Genomic DNA, 16581 nt, shown 5'->3' on the forward strand with positions numbered 1-16581 from the left:
CAATTCCAGCGTGGAAAATTCCTGGAGATTTGAAGGTGGTGGCTGGGATGGCAGAGTTTAGGAAGAAGCAGGAGCTCAGTGGGAATGTGATACCATATAGAGTCTGTTCTCTGAAGGATCCACTTTCTCCAGAGGAATTGATCTCTATAGCTTGATGTTCAGTTGTAACTTCAGGCCCCAGCTGGCCTATATTCCAAGGTTCTCAAGTCACTGCAGATGTATCTTCCCTTCTTTATTTCATCATCCTTACCACAATCCCTTGAGGTAGGTTTGTCTGACAGAAAATGTCATGCCCAAAATCATCTAGTAAGTTCATGGTAAATGGGGGATGTGAATCTGGGCCTTCCTCCATCCAACATTTTAACCACTGTTCTTCCCACAATGGCTCAGTAATGTGAACTGGATTCTGAACCAATTATGGTTGTAAATAATGATGTTGCAATAACTTATTGGCTTATAAAAGTAACATGTTTTAATAATTCTTTGATAGTTAAGTCTCATTGTAGTCAGAATTACAGAGAAAAACCTCTTGAAACTGACAAAAACACTGGAAATTGACATATGCAACCTGGCAAGTTCATAGACACACACTCACCTGATGCAAAAACAAAGGGAGGGGGGTAAGAAAAAAACAGTCTCTGGGGCCTGCAAGTTCTGATTCCTGATCTTCCCAATAAATCCCAAATATTTCTGGGTCTTTTTGGAACTATTTTTTCCATATCCTGAAAATTTTCAGATACATGTAGGATGGTGACCACACCCTAAAAATACTGATAAGGTATATTTCAGGGATATTTTTGGTTTTCTGAATGCACACCCCTAATTAAAACTGACCTCCAACCTACAGAAGTCAATTTCCTGTTTAAAAAATGCCTGCTTTGGAGGATGGCTTTATACCTCACTGACGTATCTCCCTTATGCCCTTTCCAGGCTCTACCCCAAAATTTCCAGGAATTTTCCAACCAAAGTTAGTAGCCCTAAATCTAAATTAGATTAATGCAATACTCTCTACAAGGGACTTTCCTTGAGAAGTGTCTGGAAGCTTCAACTGATGCATAGTGCTGGATAGACTGATCTCGAATCACCTGCATTGGTTTCAAATTTGCTTCTGGGTCCAATGCAAAGTGCTTATCTTTAAATCCTTAAACAGCTTGATACCAGGATATCTCAAGAACTGCCTACTCCCATATGAACCTACCCAACCATTATGGTCATCTTCACATCCTTGCTTTTGGTGCCCCTATCATCTGAGACAAGATGAGTCCCAATCCAAGAAACACTCTTCTCTGTTGTGAGAGTGTTGTGATAGATTAGATGGGGATTCTTTTACTTTTTACTTATATTTCATCTTCATTTTAGATAACTTGAGAAGTAAATGCTGCTTTAATGCTTCCCAGCATTTTCCATTTATAGATAACTTTTAGATGGTGGAAAATTTCTCTTCGAAGTGAATTTCGTTCAGCAAAACCTGGGGAACTCACAGAATCTCATGATGACTTTCTGGATGACCCTTCTCTCCAAAGTAAGTTATAGAAACATAATCAGATGAATATGCATACAGGTTTTAAGATATATTGATTAATTACATTTTAATGATGATCTGTGAAGTTGCAATGCATCTGTAATGTTCAAATGCCTATTTCCTGCTGAAAGGAGACAGCCAGTAGCAACACTAATATTCTGGCCTTCTTCCATCAAGGAGATTTTTTAAAATGTTCCAATTAGTAAAGTATGTGCCCATTACTGAGTTGGGGGGAAGGGGAGATTAATATCACTATGTAGATTAATATTGGGTTGTTTTGAAATATACAACTTCTGAATTTGGTGAAGGTCCATCAAAAAACAATCCTCCCTAACTTTCTGTATCCATTCAAGTATGCACTTTTTATAATGTTCAGAATATTCTTTCAGGCTCTTATTTATTGATGCTGAAAGTTCTTTGTCTCAATTTAGGTTTATTATATGCAGAAGAATAATATTGTAAAAGGAAGAACGGGAGGTTCCCAAATTATGTTATTGGACTTATATTTTTCCAGTTACTAAAGATGAAATTTAAATGCATCAAATTTTGTTCTTGAGATGAAAAAAGAGCCAGAATTTTGCTAGAAGCATCAAGTATTTGCATATGATGCATCAATATAAATTAAATGGAAAAGTTAGCTACAGGTTTTCTTTTTATTTTATTTGAAGAAGGAGGAGGAGGAGGAGTTTGGATTTATATACCCCCTTTCTCTCCTGTAGGAGACTCAAAGGGGCTTACAATCTCCTTCCCTTCCCCCCTCACAACAAACACCCTGTGAGGTGGGTGGGGCTGAGAGAGCTCCGAGAAGCTGTGACTAGCCCAAGGTCACCCAGCTGGCGTGTGTGGGAGTACACAGGCTAATCTGAATTCCCCAGATAAGCCTCCACAACTCAAGCGGCAGAGCTGGGAATCAAACCTGGTTCCTCCTGATCAGAGTGCACCTGCTCTTAGCCACTGCTCTTAGCCAGTACGCCACTGTTGCTCCCATATCCTGAGTGGCTTAATATCCTGCCCTCCCCGGCCAAAAGGCCAGGCTAAGGGTGGCTAACATACTTATTTAAGAACAATAATAAAGTACATATTAATAAACAGATTACAATATACAATATTGTAATCTCCAATATACAAAAAATATATTAAAATATACAAAAAACCTCCAATGTACAAAAAATACACAAATGGTGATTTAACCACACCTTACCCACATATCAATCCCACTCTCATTGTGATTCTAAATCTTACGGGTGAGAGAGTAGGGGGTATAAATCCAGGGGCAGGATGTTACAATTTAGGACTGGCGTCTTCAGTTGTAGGCCCGGCGGAATATTTCCGTGTTATAGACCCTGTGGAATTGACTTATACTCTCAGGGCCCTGATGTCTGCTGGAGGTGAGTTCCACCAAACAGGAGCTAGAGCTAAAAAGGCCCTTACTCTGGTGGAAATCAACCAGGGACCACCAATAGTAAAATACTATTGGAGGATAGGAAGGTGTGAGATGGTATTGCATAACTAAAATAAAATGTAGTGAGAGCAAAACAAAAGAAAAACCATCAAGGCCTCAATTCCGATTCTGAAATCATCATTTTCCCAGCAGAGAAAGGTAATGCTATGGAAATCATGAAAACAGAACAATACAAAGAAAAAAATCAGACAACTTTTGGATCCTACAATCTACAAAAAACTGAAACAGGACCCTACCAACAAAATCACCAGAAAAACCAACACTTTGATTAAGGACTGCTCAATTAATCCTAACATACGCCAACATCTATGCACATCTGAAGCTCTCCCTCCTAGACTTTGTGAACTTCCAAAACTTCACAAGGACTCCACTCCACTCAGACCCATTGTGACATCATATCCCCTACATACGATGTGGCAAAATTTCTGGCTGCACAGTTACAAAGCCATATTGGACTTATCATACACTACATTAAGGACTCAGCCCACTTCATAGAAAAAATTGGCAATCTTAAACTCAGCCCCCATGACAAGCTTTGATGTGGTTTCCCTATTCACCAGGGTCCCCATAGCAGACACCATCGCACTCATTAACCGGATTTCCCTAAAGACATTACAGCCCTGTTCCAACATTCCCTCACTACCAGCTACTTCCAATGGGATAACAAATTTTATGAACAGAGAGATGGGGTAGCCATGGGTAGCCCTCTTAGCCCTGTAATAGTAAATTTTTACATGGAACACTTTGAGAAGGAAGCCCTGGAAACAACACCAAAAACCCCACTATATGGTTCTGTTATGTGGATAACACGTTCACCATTTGGAGCCACGGATAAGAAGAACTAAACAAGGCTCTGAGCCATATTAACAATATACACCCGAACATCCAATTTACTATGGAAAAAGAAAATGAAGGAAAACTGCCATTTCTAGATGTCTTAGTCATCCACAAACCAAACCAACAATTGGACCCACAGTATACAGAAAACCTATGCACACTGATAGATATCTACATAAAAACTCCAGTCATCACCCAAGACAGAAAAGGAGCACAATAAAAACGATGGTACATCGTGCAAAAAGAATCTGTGAACCCCACCTCCTTCAAGACAAACTGAATCACTTAAACTGGGCTCTACAGGCTAATGGTTACTCCACTACAGACATCAGAAGAGCTGCAAGACCAAGAACAAACTACAGGAAAGAAGATAAACAGCCACCCAGAGGGAAAGTGTTATTACCATACATCAAGGGAATCACTGATCGTATGGGAAACTGATGAAGAAACATAACCTCAAAACAGTCTACAGACCCACTAAGAAAATTCAACAAATGCTACGTTCAGCAAAGGATAAGAGGAATCCTTTAACTTCTGCAGGAGTCTACCGCATACCGTGCAGCTGTGGACAAGGCTACATAGAGACCACCAAACACAGCACCCAGACAGAAATAAAAAAACATGAAAGGCACTGCAGACTAATTCAGCCAGAAAAATCAGCAATAGCAGAACATGTGATAAACCAAGCTGGGCACAGAATATTATTTGAAAATACAGAAATTCTGGACCACTCTGACAACTACCATGTCAGACTTCACAGTGAAGCCATTGAAATCCACAAGCACATGGACAATTTTAACAGAAAGGAAGAAACCATGAAAATGAACAAAATTTGGCTAGCAGTACTGAAAAACAGTAGAATCAAGACAGTGACTAATGAATACCACCCAGACAAATGATGTCTCCAGGCAGCAAAGGGCTAGTGAACACCACCCAGAACACCACCCACCACTCTAGGCAGTAAGCAATCAAAGGGATCAAAAGGCCAGGCTACTACAATGCAGATGCCCTCACTATTGATTATGCTATCTTCATGGTTACTCACATGCTAAATGTGTGGATTCCACCCAAAACATGCAATCAAGCTTGCTAATTTCACCCTTTACACTTGTTAACAGGCAAATGGTTCTTTCTCCCGCCACAGATGCGGGCGAAACGTCAGGAGAAAATGCTACTAGAACATGGCCATACAGCCCGGAAACCTCACAACATCCCAGTGATTCCAGCCTTCTACAATACATTGATAGGCTGTTGGTCTGAATTGTTGGAGGAAGCAGTCATTTCATATTTGCTTCCCTATGCCAGCCATTTTATGGTAACACCCATTTCCCATTATTACCCTTCCAAAAGATCCCACAAATTCAGCAAGATTGGCAATTCTTCACCTTGTGTTCTAATGGGTTAAAAGTGAATAATTTTTATCAACTAAACCCACTAGCTAAAGACTTAGCTGATTAGATCCAGTATACATATAGTACCACTCCATCTGTTTGGCCTTCCCTTGTTGGTTCCTTGGCTCACAGCATCTAGTGTACAAATTCACCCATTTGTTTGCTGTTCATGAACTGTACAAGGACTCGTGGGGGACTGGGACAGTGATAAAATCAAAAGGAAAATCACTTTGCCTAGCTTTGGACTTTTCTAGCTGTATTTTTTTCTTTTTGCACAAATAAAATAAGATTCATAGTCCCAGTGTAAGGAACCTCAAAGGACTCGAAACAAAGGAACTGAGTTCAGTACGTTTATTTCATAAACTTCAACGATCGCATTACACGGGATGCGGATTCTGACTTTCCCGGGCTTCAGGTGTCGCTTTTACGGAACCTTCAGCCACCTCCCCCAAACGTCCCAGCAGTTTTCCCATGACAGAGCAGAAACAAGCTTCAAACACACAAGATAATCACAGCAAGGTTAAGGCCACAACCACCTCGGGCACGAAGCCCAGAACGAGGAATGCGCCAAGGCCGGGCAGAAAGAGCAGAAACTAACCCCCACCCTTACACTCCGCCTCCTCCACGAAAGCCCCCTCTCCCCCCGGTTTAAGAGGGAAAGTTTTATGAAAAGCAGCGATCAAAGGGGGGGGCGTCAATGTTTTCAACATATACCCATTGATTATGGCCCAAGGGATATCCCACCCAGGACACCAAATATTGCAAACGTTTGCGTATGTAACGAGAATCCAGAATAGCGTCGATTTCGTAGTGTTTGTGGCCATCAACGATCACCGGCGGGGGAACCTCTGTTGGGTCGTGCCAAGCATCTGAATCTGGAGCCCGCTTGAGTAAGCTAGAATGAAATACAGGGTGAATATTACTGAGAGAATTGGGCAACTCTAACCGAGCAGTCACATCGTTGATCACCTGGGTGATCCTAAACGGGCCTATGAATTTCTTGCCTAGCTTGGAATATTTATGCACATCCCTAAGGTTTTTGGTGGACAAATAAACCCACGCCCCCACTTGCAGAGGAAAATCCATTCTATGTTTGTCCGCTTGCGAGAGCGAGGAAGAGACGGATTTCCAGCCTTCAGCTAGAGACCGGATCCAGTCACCAAAGTCAGGGGTTGGAGCGCATGATCGGGGAGCTGGGGTAACGGGGGGAACGAACGACCCGAGACCGGCACTACCTGCTAAAGCGGAGTTTTATTGGTGCTGCTGTGAACCGCTGCTGTTGGTTGTAGGCATTACTTTCGGCAAAGGGAAGAAGCTCCGTCCCAGTTATCCTGATGATAGTTGGTGTAGCAACGTGGGTACTGCCTCAAAGCCGCTCTGTTGGTCCGATTCGGGTTCTGGCCGTTACTTTTAGCACGATGGTACGGGGCAGCCACAGTCGAGGCCGTTCCCCAACAACTCCAGGAACAGCTTTCCAGAACTTAGATATGAACTGGTGGGCCCTGTCGGAGATCCACTCTCCTCGGCGATGAATGCAAACGATAGATATGTTGAATAAAACAATTTGGCCAATTTAGGCACCGAGGGAATGGTGGAACACGGAGACGGCGCGTATCGTTTTGGAAAAGAGGTCCACCAATACTTACCCAAAGTACTTCGTACCATTACCATGGCTTTTCGGGGAGATCTGTGATGAAATCCATGGAAATCACTTTGCCACGCCGAGCCGCCGGAGGATGGGGCTTTTAGTAATGCGTCGCGGCGGCTTACTAGGGATGGCCTCTAGCCTCCTGGCGCGATCGCCGGATTAACCCCTTTATGTATGCCTCTCCAATGTCCTTTGGCTTGCGCATGGTGGGCAACCAAAACTGCCTCCTACGTAGGTGAAGCGTTTTCAACAATCCAAAGTGTCCCGCGTGTCGGGCGTCATGAGCAGCCAGTAGAGCCTGCTTACGTGAAGGCCGGTGGGACGTACCTGGTGCAGTCCCCCCTGCCTCCACTCCCCTTTTAACTGCAGGAGGAGGGTCAGATTCTTCTTTCCGGAACCTCCTGTCGCCCCGCCTCCTCCAGATGATCGGTAGAAATGGGGATACAACGTCCGGGACCTTCACAGGGGAATGTTTCGGGGGCGTAACTGTCTGGGATCAGGTTACCGCCAATCCCAATTGAGAAGGTGTGAGAAATGGTAACAGTGCAGGCATGGCTAACGTGAAGGAAGTGTCCGTCCCCCTGGGAGGCGGATAGGGCGTCAGCTAATTTGTTACTATTACCAGGGAAAAAATGGACAGTGAAGTTGAATCTGGAAAAAAATCCGCCTTCATCTCCAAATTGTTTGGCCACGTTTACATTTTGAGTGGAGTAGACAAAGCTGCCAAGTTTTTTTAGTGATCTGACCAGACTTGAACGGGCGAGTGGCGTTTCTTCTGAAGCCAATGCCGCTTAACGTAGAGACAAAGCCTTCTTTAATGGCTGCAGTTTCTTTATCTCCAACCGTCCAGTTGGAGTTCAGGGTCGGACAAAGTTTTTTTTCTCGGATAAATAAGCAATACAAAAGTACAAGTTTGTTATCTTTATCCTATTTTCTGCAAGAGTGCTGCTCCTAGTGGCTTTTATCCGAAGCATCGACATGGACGCATGAAAAGGCAAAAGTGGGATCTGGGTGTTTCTAAAAATAGGTTCAGTAGTGAAAAGCTGTCTTTTAAGAGCCTGAAACGATTTTTTTTTGACACTCAGGGGACTAAGAAAGGGGAGCCCTGGGTTTCTCGATGCGCCTGCAGGGCCCCTTTCGCTTTGGTGCGCCCAGTAAATCTGTGGAGTGGTAGGAGCAAGCTTAGCAAATTGGGGAATAAAAATCCTCGGGAGCAAAAAGCTCTTAAGCAAAACCTTAGAAAACGATTGAAGTTCCTTATACGGGTGGTGGGTATCAGCCAATTCACTACAGCTGCAACTTTGTCGGGTCCATCTCCAGCACCCTCTGGAGAGATCTGATACCCTAGGTAATCCATGGAGGTTTGGTGGAAAGCACATCTTTTGGACAGTTTTTGCTAAAGAGTTAGAGTTATCGAAAGCAGACGTTGCAACACAGCCCATGGACCAAACGTTCATGCTCTTCCATCGTTTGGGAATATATTAGCACGTCATCCAAATACACCACTCACCCCCCCTTAAACAGCTAAAAATCTTACGCCCTTAGAACATCGTTGATAAGTGACATGAAAGCCCCTGGGGCACCGGATAATCCAAATGGCATTTCAGCAAGATATTCATGCTGGCGCAAATTTGGTATTAAATGCTGTTAGATGCTCGAAACTCCTCAGCAATTGGGTGACTTCGGCAATAAGCCTCCCTCAGATCCAGTTTGGTAAAAATACGCCCCTTTCCCAAGGCATCAGAGTAGGTCCTTGATGAGGGGCAAAGGGTATTTATTTGACAAGGAAAACAGCGTTGAGACCACGATATAATCAGTGCACAGACAGTAGGGTTCCATCTTTCTTTTTTTCTACAAACAGAAGCGGGTGCTGCGTGGGATTGCTCTTGCGTGGCTCGGGCGCTGATGAAACCGGCTGAAGCCAGATTCTTATCGAGAAAGGCTCGAAGCTCCTTCTCCTCGGCTGGGGCCTCATCCGATATATTCTACCTTTGGGGAGTTGTGCCCCTGGGACCAAGAGGATTTTACAGTGCCCTGTGTCCCTATGGGGTGGGAAGTTGATCGCGATTCCTTGTTCTGCAAAGACTTTGGCTAAGTCCCAGTACTCGTTTGGGGAACTCCGGCCAGTTCACCTGGGCTCTGCGGGTTCGCTACGGCGAAAGCCATTGCCTGGGGCGATACTTCGGGATCTTCTTTTTTTTTTAGCCTCTGCCAGGTGGCTCACTCCTCGTGCATACGTGGATCCCACAAAGGGGGGATGCGATTGAATCGAATCCGCGGCGCGCGTTGCCCCCCAGAAGATCGCGTGGGTTCATGGGAGAGGAGCCAGGGCATGCCCAGCACTATGGGATGTTTGGCTTAACTGGAGCCAGAATTGAAGCTACGCCTTTCCCTAAGGTGCGTTCGCAGCACATCGCAGAAGCACTGGTTGGAGTCTTGAAATGGGCCGGACTGTCGGGTGCCCAGCGAAAGCTGCCATCCATTTGAGTGGCAAAGGGAATTGGTTTGGGCCAATCGCTATACGCTTCGAAGCGCCCTAGCTGCTCAGGCCACCTGAGGCTTCATATAAGGCAGTGGGAGCAACCGGAATCTACAAGAGCTCGTGGCCAGAATATGGGTGGGTGCTTGGAGGTATTGGTTAGCGTGCGGGGTCATAATAGTTATGGGGGCTCCCCCTTCACTCACCGCGATCTGGCGCAGGGAAATTCTTCCGGCGGGGACCTGGATGAAAGCGCTTCCACCCCTTCAGGTTCGATTGTCATCGGCTGCGTCTATCATAGGTGGTTTAGCGGCGCAGCTCGCTCTGGGACCCCCTACAATCTTCGCGGCGGTAAGAGTCCGTGCCTATTGACTCTCGCGGGGAAGCGTGGGACAGGCGCCTTTTGTTTTTCGGCAGTTGGCTGCCATGTGGCCCGGCCCTCACACATATAGACATAACCCGCAGACTGTGGCGGCGCTCAGAGGTGGATTACGGCTGCCGGCAGTCCTGCACTGCGCCTTCTAACCCACGGTGGAGACGGTTTGGACCGCTGCTGCGCGGGTTTGGCAGGAAAGAGGTTTGCGCGGCAGGAGGTTTGGTCGGAGCGGTTTTCCCCGTCTTGGAGCGATTAAGACGGGCCGCAATAAGATTGCCGGTGGTAATCCATTCCGCGATGGTCTGGGGTTCACGCACCATGCATGCCCAGGTGCAGATTTCCTCCTCGACAGCGTTGTGGGAAGTATTCACATTTCATAGCGTGCTTCGGGCCAGTCCGGGAGCTTCCTGCAGCCGCCAACTTCGGAATTCTCGAGGCGAACTCTGCAAAGGTTTTATTTCCCTGCTTGGAGAGTTTTTAACAGTCTTGATGGCTTTGTTCACCTCTTCCGGATCTCTTGAAAACGGAGTCGCGAACCCTTGAAGTAAAGTTGCCACGGTTTGCAGTTCCAGGGGCCCCTTGGAACTTCATGCGTAATTCCACAAATCCATTCCGGCCGCGTCTCTATCCAGCACGGACCTCGATGCGTCCACGCACCTTCTCGGCTTGGGACTCTATAAAGATCATCAAACTCCAAGCATGTGTGCGTCGCTGAAGTTGTAGTGGATGAAATATGGCAATCTGGGAAGCTGTGTGTCCCATGAAAACGTGCAGGGATGTGGGAGGGCGAGGGTAACTCCCTACCGCTCGTGGGAGCTGGGGCCGGAGGCTTGTATGCAGGCGGTGGTTGCGCCCCTGGACCGGGGGCTGGAGGTTGCACCGGGAGCAGGACTCTACGCTGGGGTAGGGGAGCGGTACGCGGTTCACAGCAGCACCAATAAAACTCCGTTTGAAGTGGTCTCGGGTCGGTCGTTCCCGCCGTTACCCCAGCTCTCCGGACATCATATAGCGGCTCCGCAACCTCCCCTGACTTTGGTGACTGGATCCGGTCTCTAGCTGAAGGCTGGAAATCCGTCTCTTCCTCGCTCTCGCAAGGGCAAGAAGCCCAAAAAAGACAAGCGGACAAACATAGAATGGATTTTCCTCACAAGACCTCAAAGGACTCGAAACAAAGGAACTGAGTTCAGTACGTTTATTTCATATAAACTTCAACGATCGCATTACACGGGATGCGGATTCTGACTTTCCCGGGACTTCAGGTGTCGCTTTTACGGAACCCAATATTTCAGCCACTTCCCCAAACGTCCCAGCAGTTTTCCCACGACAGAGCAGAAACAAGCTTCAAACACACAAGATAATATAGCAGCAAGGGTTAAGGCCACAACCACCTCGGGCACAAAGCCCAGAACGAGGAATGCGCCAAGGCCGGGCAGAAAGAGCAGAAACTAACCCCCACCCTTACACTCCGCCTCCTCCACGAAAAGCCCCTCTCTCCCCGGTTTAAGAGGGAAAGCTTTATGAAAAGCAGCGATCAAAGGGGGGGCGTCAATGTTTTCAACATACACCCATTGATTATGGCCCGAGGGATATCCCACCCAGGACACCAAATATTGCAAACGTTTGCGTATGTAACGAGAATCCAGAATAGCGTCGATTTCGTAGTGTTTGTACTGCTGGGGTAGGGGTAGGGGAGCGGTACGATCCGGGGCGATGGGTCGGTGAGGCGCGCCACCGGTGCTGGGTAGAGCCACTGGTGGCGCTTCGAGATCTCTCCAGAACATCGCTTCCCTTGCAGCCAACTCCCTCTCACAACATATGAGAGCCTCCCTTTCACGTTGCAGTCTATCCCGTTCTGTACGCTGCAATTCCGCTTCGACTACTCCTTGGTTTTCCAGCGCTTTAAGGCATTCGCGTTGGCGCTGGAGTTCGAGTCGGGAGTGTTCCAGGACTCGGTCACGGGAGGTGAGGTCTTTGAGGAACTGGTCTCTTAGGACATCCTTCTCTCGTGAAAGTTCCGCTTTCTACGGGCTCCGGGCGCTGCTGTTGTTCCACGCTTCTTGTTTCTTAAGGCTTCACGCTTCTCTTTCTCGTGAGCCATCCGTTCCTTGCCTCCTCTAGTCCCGTTTAGTCTCTTCTTGAGAGCCTCCATCTGTTCCCAAAGATCAGCGAAAACCAGGGACGCGCTTTATGCATCCGCATGGGCCGGTAGAGGCGGTAGCCCCCTATCAACTTCAGGTCTGGAGGCGACGGAGCACCGTAACGGGCCCAGGGGCATGGCCAGCCGCTTCTTCGAGATCCGGATGATAAGTCCAGAGGGTCGCGGGCATCGGGCATCTTCTGCGAACGTGAGCCTGGAGTCTGGAAGTTTGTGCACGGTACTTCCAACACTTCCTCCTCAGAGTCCTGGGTCATTGGGGCACAAGCCTTTTGGTAGCTCGCTCCGGTGCTCTGCCAGCGTGATCTTCTTCGGAGGGGATCTCGAGGTATTGATCCAGGAACCCTTTGCCAGGGACTTCTTCTCTGGTGTTCCCGTGGATGGTTGGATAAATTCCGCATTTCCTCCCAATCTACCCGTCGCATCGTACCGGGTTTGTGAGAAGGGTCCATATGTTGGCGGTGGTGAAATGTTGCCCCAGGGGGGCTGGGATCCATCGACACTCCACCACCAGGATCGTGAGAAATCCTGGACTCCACTTCCAGGCGCTGCCGGCTGAAACCAGGCGCCGAGCCATCAGGGGCTTCTTCCAATTGCTCAGCGGCGCAGTTGGAGGAAGCCGCTAAACTCCGCCCTGAGCCGAGTAGCTTAATGAGGATCACCAGGGAGACGGGTTTCACCCGCTGGCTCTCCTCCGATGAGAGGCCGTTGGCGTGGAAAGAAGATATGGAGCTCCCTCTTTGGGGGCGGCTACCACAGTCTTGTCAGCCTTCCAAGTCGCTGGCGAGCTCTCGGTGTTCAATCCCCTGCGTAATGTCGTTGGGCATCAGGGGATTCTGCCAAACATAGAAGGACAATGGTAGTGACCCAAAAATCAATCCGAAGATAGAGATGTGTAGCGAATCCGCAGATAATGTAAGGAACCTCAAAGGACTCGAAACAAAGGAACTGAGTTCAGAACGCTTATTTCGCTATAAACTCTCGAACGCATCGCGAGATTACTAACGGGATGCGCAGTTCTGACTTTCCCGGGCTTCATAGGTGTCGCCATTTTACGGAACCTTTCAGCGCCACTCTCCCCCCAAACGTCCCAGCAGTTTTCCCATGACAGAGCAGAAACAAGCTTCAAACGCACACACAAGATAATCACAGCAAAGGTTAAGGCCACAACCACCTCAAGGGCACCTGCGGCTCCAGACAACGGCGCATGAATCGCGCCAAGGCCGGGCAGAAAGAGCAGAAACTAACCCCCACCCTTACACCCAGACTCATTAGATCAATAATAACCACTCTTCTAGAAATGTTCTCAAATTCTACATGAAACAGTGTATTTCAAGTGCTTGAATAATCTAAAGTTCTTTAGAAATGTCAGGTATTGCTATTTAAATACTTCATTCACAATTGAGCATTCTTATTATTTCATCTCATTATACAACAAGTCAGTTATTAAATGTGAAAGCAATTACTCTAATGGAAACACACAACCATATACCTACTAAGGTTTCAGATATAGGCCATTTCTGCACAAGTCAATCCCTCCCACCCTTTGTTTGCACCAGAGGTGTAGCTAGGGAAAAATGAACCCGGTGCAAAATCTGAGTTTTGCTGCCCACCCCCTGTTCGTTTGTGTTTTTTGTATTTTTTAGTGTTTTTCAGTTTTCGGCCTGCAGGGGGTGCGGTTTTTAGGCTAGCAGCATCAAAATTTCAGGATATCTTTAGGAGACTATCCTGATGATACCAGCCAGGTTTGGTGAAGTTTGGTTCAGGGGGTCCAAAGTTATGGGCTCTCAAAGGTGTAGCCCCTTTCTCCTATTAGCTCCCATTGGGAACAATGGGAGATGGGGGCACCCCCTTTGAGAGTCCATAACGTTGGACCTCCTGAACCGAACCTCACCTAACTTGGGTGGTAACATCAGGAGGGTCTCCTGAAAAATCTCTGTAGTGCTTTAGTGCTGCTAGCCTAAAAACTTTGCCCCCTGCAGGCCAAAAATTGAAAAACAGTACAAAATACAAAAAACAAATCTGAAATTTTTGCTGCCCTCCCCATGGAGGTGCTTGCCACCCGGTGCAACGCAGACACACAATTCCCAACCCCCCTTATGTAGGAAGGCTCCACCTCTGGTTCAAGACTCTCACGTCTCTCTCAAAAGTAGCTCTTTTTCTTGGCCACAATTATTTTTGTGATTCCTGCTTTCCGGTTCATTTGGCTTCTCCAAGGGTTTGTAGCTTCCATGCTTCACAGCTGTGTGCTGCAATTCCCAAAAAGTCATATCTTTGTAGCTTCAAAGTCCTCCCAATAAAAAAAAACTGATGAAAATAAACAGACCAGATGATTGAGTGAGCTCTGAAAATGCAGTCGAAGAAGTCTGGAGACTGCAAAGAGATATGGGAAACATTTTAAAGACATACGCATAGCAAGCAAAAACATTTTGAAAATGTTTTCAGAAAAAGAATAGCTCAAGTCCAAAATGCATATAAAATGTTTTGAGGCTGAAAATAAAATGTTTTGAGGGAAAAACCATCATAAAGGAAAGTTTTTATTTCCTGCCTCAATTTTTTTTAATTTTGGTTGTGCGGAAAGGGCCAAGGATGAAATCTTCATTTGACTGCATCTTGATATCATTTGTACTTATCTTACCAGAATTTAAATCAGTGCTTAAACAGTAATTATTCTGAACATTCTTTGTCACCCTGAAGCTAGATGTATGTAGACCATTTGGGAGTAAGATTTGCCTTTTATGATTTTGTTTTGATTTGTTTTGTTTTAATTCGCCTTGAGGACTCGGTTTATGGACAGAAGGAACTAATATAAATGTTTTAATATGTAAATAAATGTGCTGATTATAGATACAAACTGGTCTCATCACTAGTTTATAACTATAGATTTGATCTTAGCCCAACCTATTCAGCACTTGCTTGGCAATCTTGAATTGTTAGATGTAAGCAAATAAAATCCTGTTCATACATGATTATGTCAAAAAATAGGGACTAGGGAAGAAAAATGTCTGTAAGTATTAAGGCGGAGAACTCTGATCTTGCCCTGGGCACCAATTTCTGCTGGTACGCCTCTGTGTGAGTCGCTGGACGCTAATGGTATTCAAGAGCATAACTAACTTTCAGATTTGGGAAGTTTAAATGGCTACTTTCTGCCATGATCACCTGTAGGCTTTGCCATATGTGGGCTACACATAAATCTGCTCACCTTCATGTGTTAACTATGTAACATGCGAGTTTATAATTAGAACTCCTTAAAAGAAGGTGGCGTTAAAAATGGATGAGTAGATAGGTAATTACGATTAGAAAAACTGTTGGGTGTTTTTTAGAACTCAATAGAAATCTCTTTGGTTTTATTTGTTTTGTTTTTTAATCATAGTTCAAATAGCCTATATCTTTGGACCAGGAATTCTAGACCATATCATCAATCTGTGCCAGGGTAAATTTGATTTCCTGGCTCGACTTCCTGACCAATTGCTTCTGCGCATCGTGGCCTATTTGGATCTTGAAGACATTTCCCGGCTTGCTCAAGTAGCTCACAGATTTGAAAGGGTAAAAATGTTTTGGAAATTAGATTTCAGTTCTTTTTCAGTGTAAATAGTTCTTTTCTAGAGATGGGTGCTTTCAGTTGGTGTTCATTTCTTATTTGTACAATATCCTGTGACCTCTGCAGTGGTGCAGTATTTCTGGTAAATATACGTAACAGTGGAAAGAAACAAGCATTTGGGAGGAATAGACATGTTATCTGAATCATTCCACAACAGGTGATCTGTCATATATGTATTCCTAGGCTGAGATAGCTGTCTCATGATGTAGACAGCATTATTACGCTGAGCTAATCCAATATAGCTATTTGATATAGGTTGCAATGCTAAGAAGTCGTTCTTACAAGTAAGCTCACTGAACAAATTGGGACTCAGAGAAGACCTAATTATGATTGCTCTCATAATGCTACTGATCTCAATATTCACAGTTGTTTCTGTTCTAGGCATGCTTCTTGTCCTGCCTTGTCTTATGCTTATTTGTGCACTTCCAGTTCTTTCTCTCACAAACACAGATGCACACACACACATAAGAAAGCACTTTCAGAAGGGATTTCATGGTTTCTTAAGTAAAGATTTCATGACACATGATCTATTGCCATCTGGTTAATCAAACCCTAAATTGAAAAATTATGTTTATAATCTAAAATAATAATCAAGCAATATAGCAGGAAAAAGATATATTAAATAAGGATAAGGGGCTCATATTTTCCACAATAAAAGTTTTCTAAAACTAATGGATAAACAGGGGTGTACGTCCCATGGGGACATGGCGCACACTGTTTCACCACATGGGGGAGCTGGGTGCCAGCCGGGTCCCTGCACCTGGCCTCTCCAGCAGCATGATGACTTGGCCACTGCCCGGCAGCTCTCCCCATGGCAGGGCACTGCTCACCGGCTGAGCTGTTTGCTGTGGCCGCAGGCTGGCTCCCCCTGGGAGGCCGTGAAGGGTAAAAGCTGACCCACTGCCACGAAGCCCACCTGAGCCGCCCGTCCAAACCACCCACCACTGACCCCCACCCCCGGTCTCCCTGCAGGCCGGCTTCTGCCTTCCCAAGGGAGGGCAGGGCCCTGCAGAAGACTGCCCAGGCAGGGTGGCCCCTGGAGGGCAGGATCCAGCCTGTCACCACGGCATCCGTCTGAGCTGCTTGCCGCCGAGCCTCACCCCCGCCTAC

At 46.1% G+C, this 16581-nt stretch overlaps 1 protein-coding gene across 3 annotated transcripts in view; it reads left to right on the forward strand.

Annotated features, from left to right (window-relative positions):
- Nucleotides 1-16581, forward strand: part of FBXO36 (F-box protein 36) — a 47284-nt gene that overhangs the window by 26221 nt on the left and 4482 nt on the right. For 2 of the 3 annotated variants that reach the window (XM_048506500.1, XM_048506501.1), the window contains exons 2-3: nt 1414-1522; nt 15244-15416. In XM_048506500.1, the coding sequence (XP_048362457.1) occupies nt 1414-1522; nt 15244-15416 (282 nt within the window). Of the gene's footprint in view, nt 1-201; nt 265-1413; nt 1523-15243; nt 15417-16581 lie in introns of those variants that run through there. The other variant, XM_048506503.1, reaches the window with a different exon arrangement.

Source organism: Sphaerodactylus townsendi, linkage group LG08, assembly GCF_021028975.2.
Source record: "Sphaerodactylus townsendi isolate TG3544 linkage group LG08, MPM_Stown_v2.3, whole genome shotgun sequence".
NCBI lineage: Eukaryota > Metazoa > Chordata > Lepidosauria > Squamata > Sphaerodactylidae > Sphaerodactylus > Sphaerodactylus townsendi.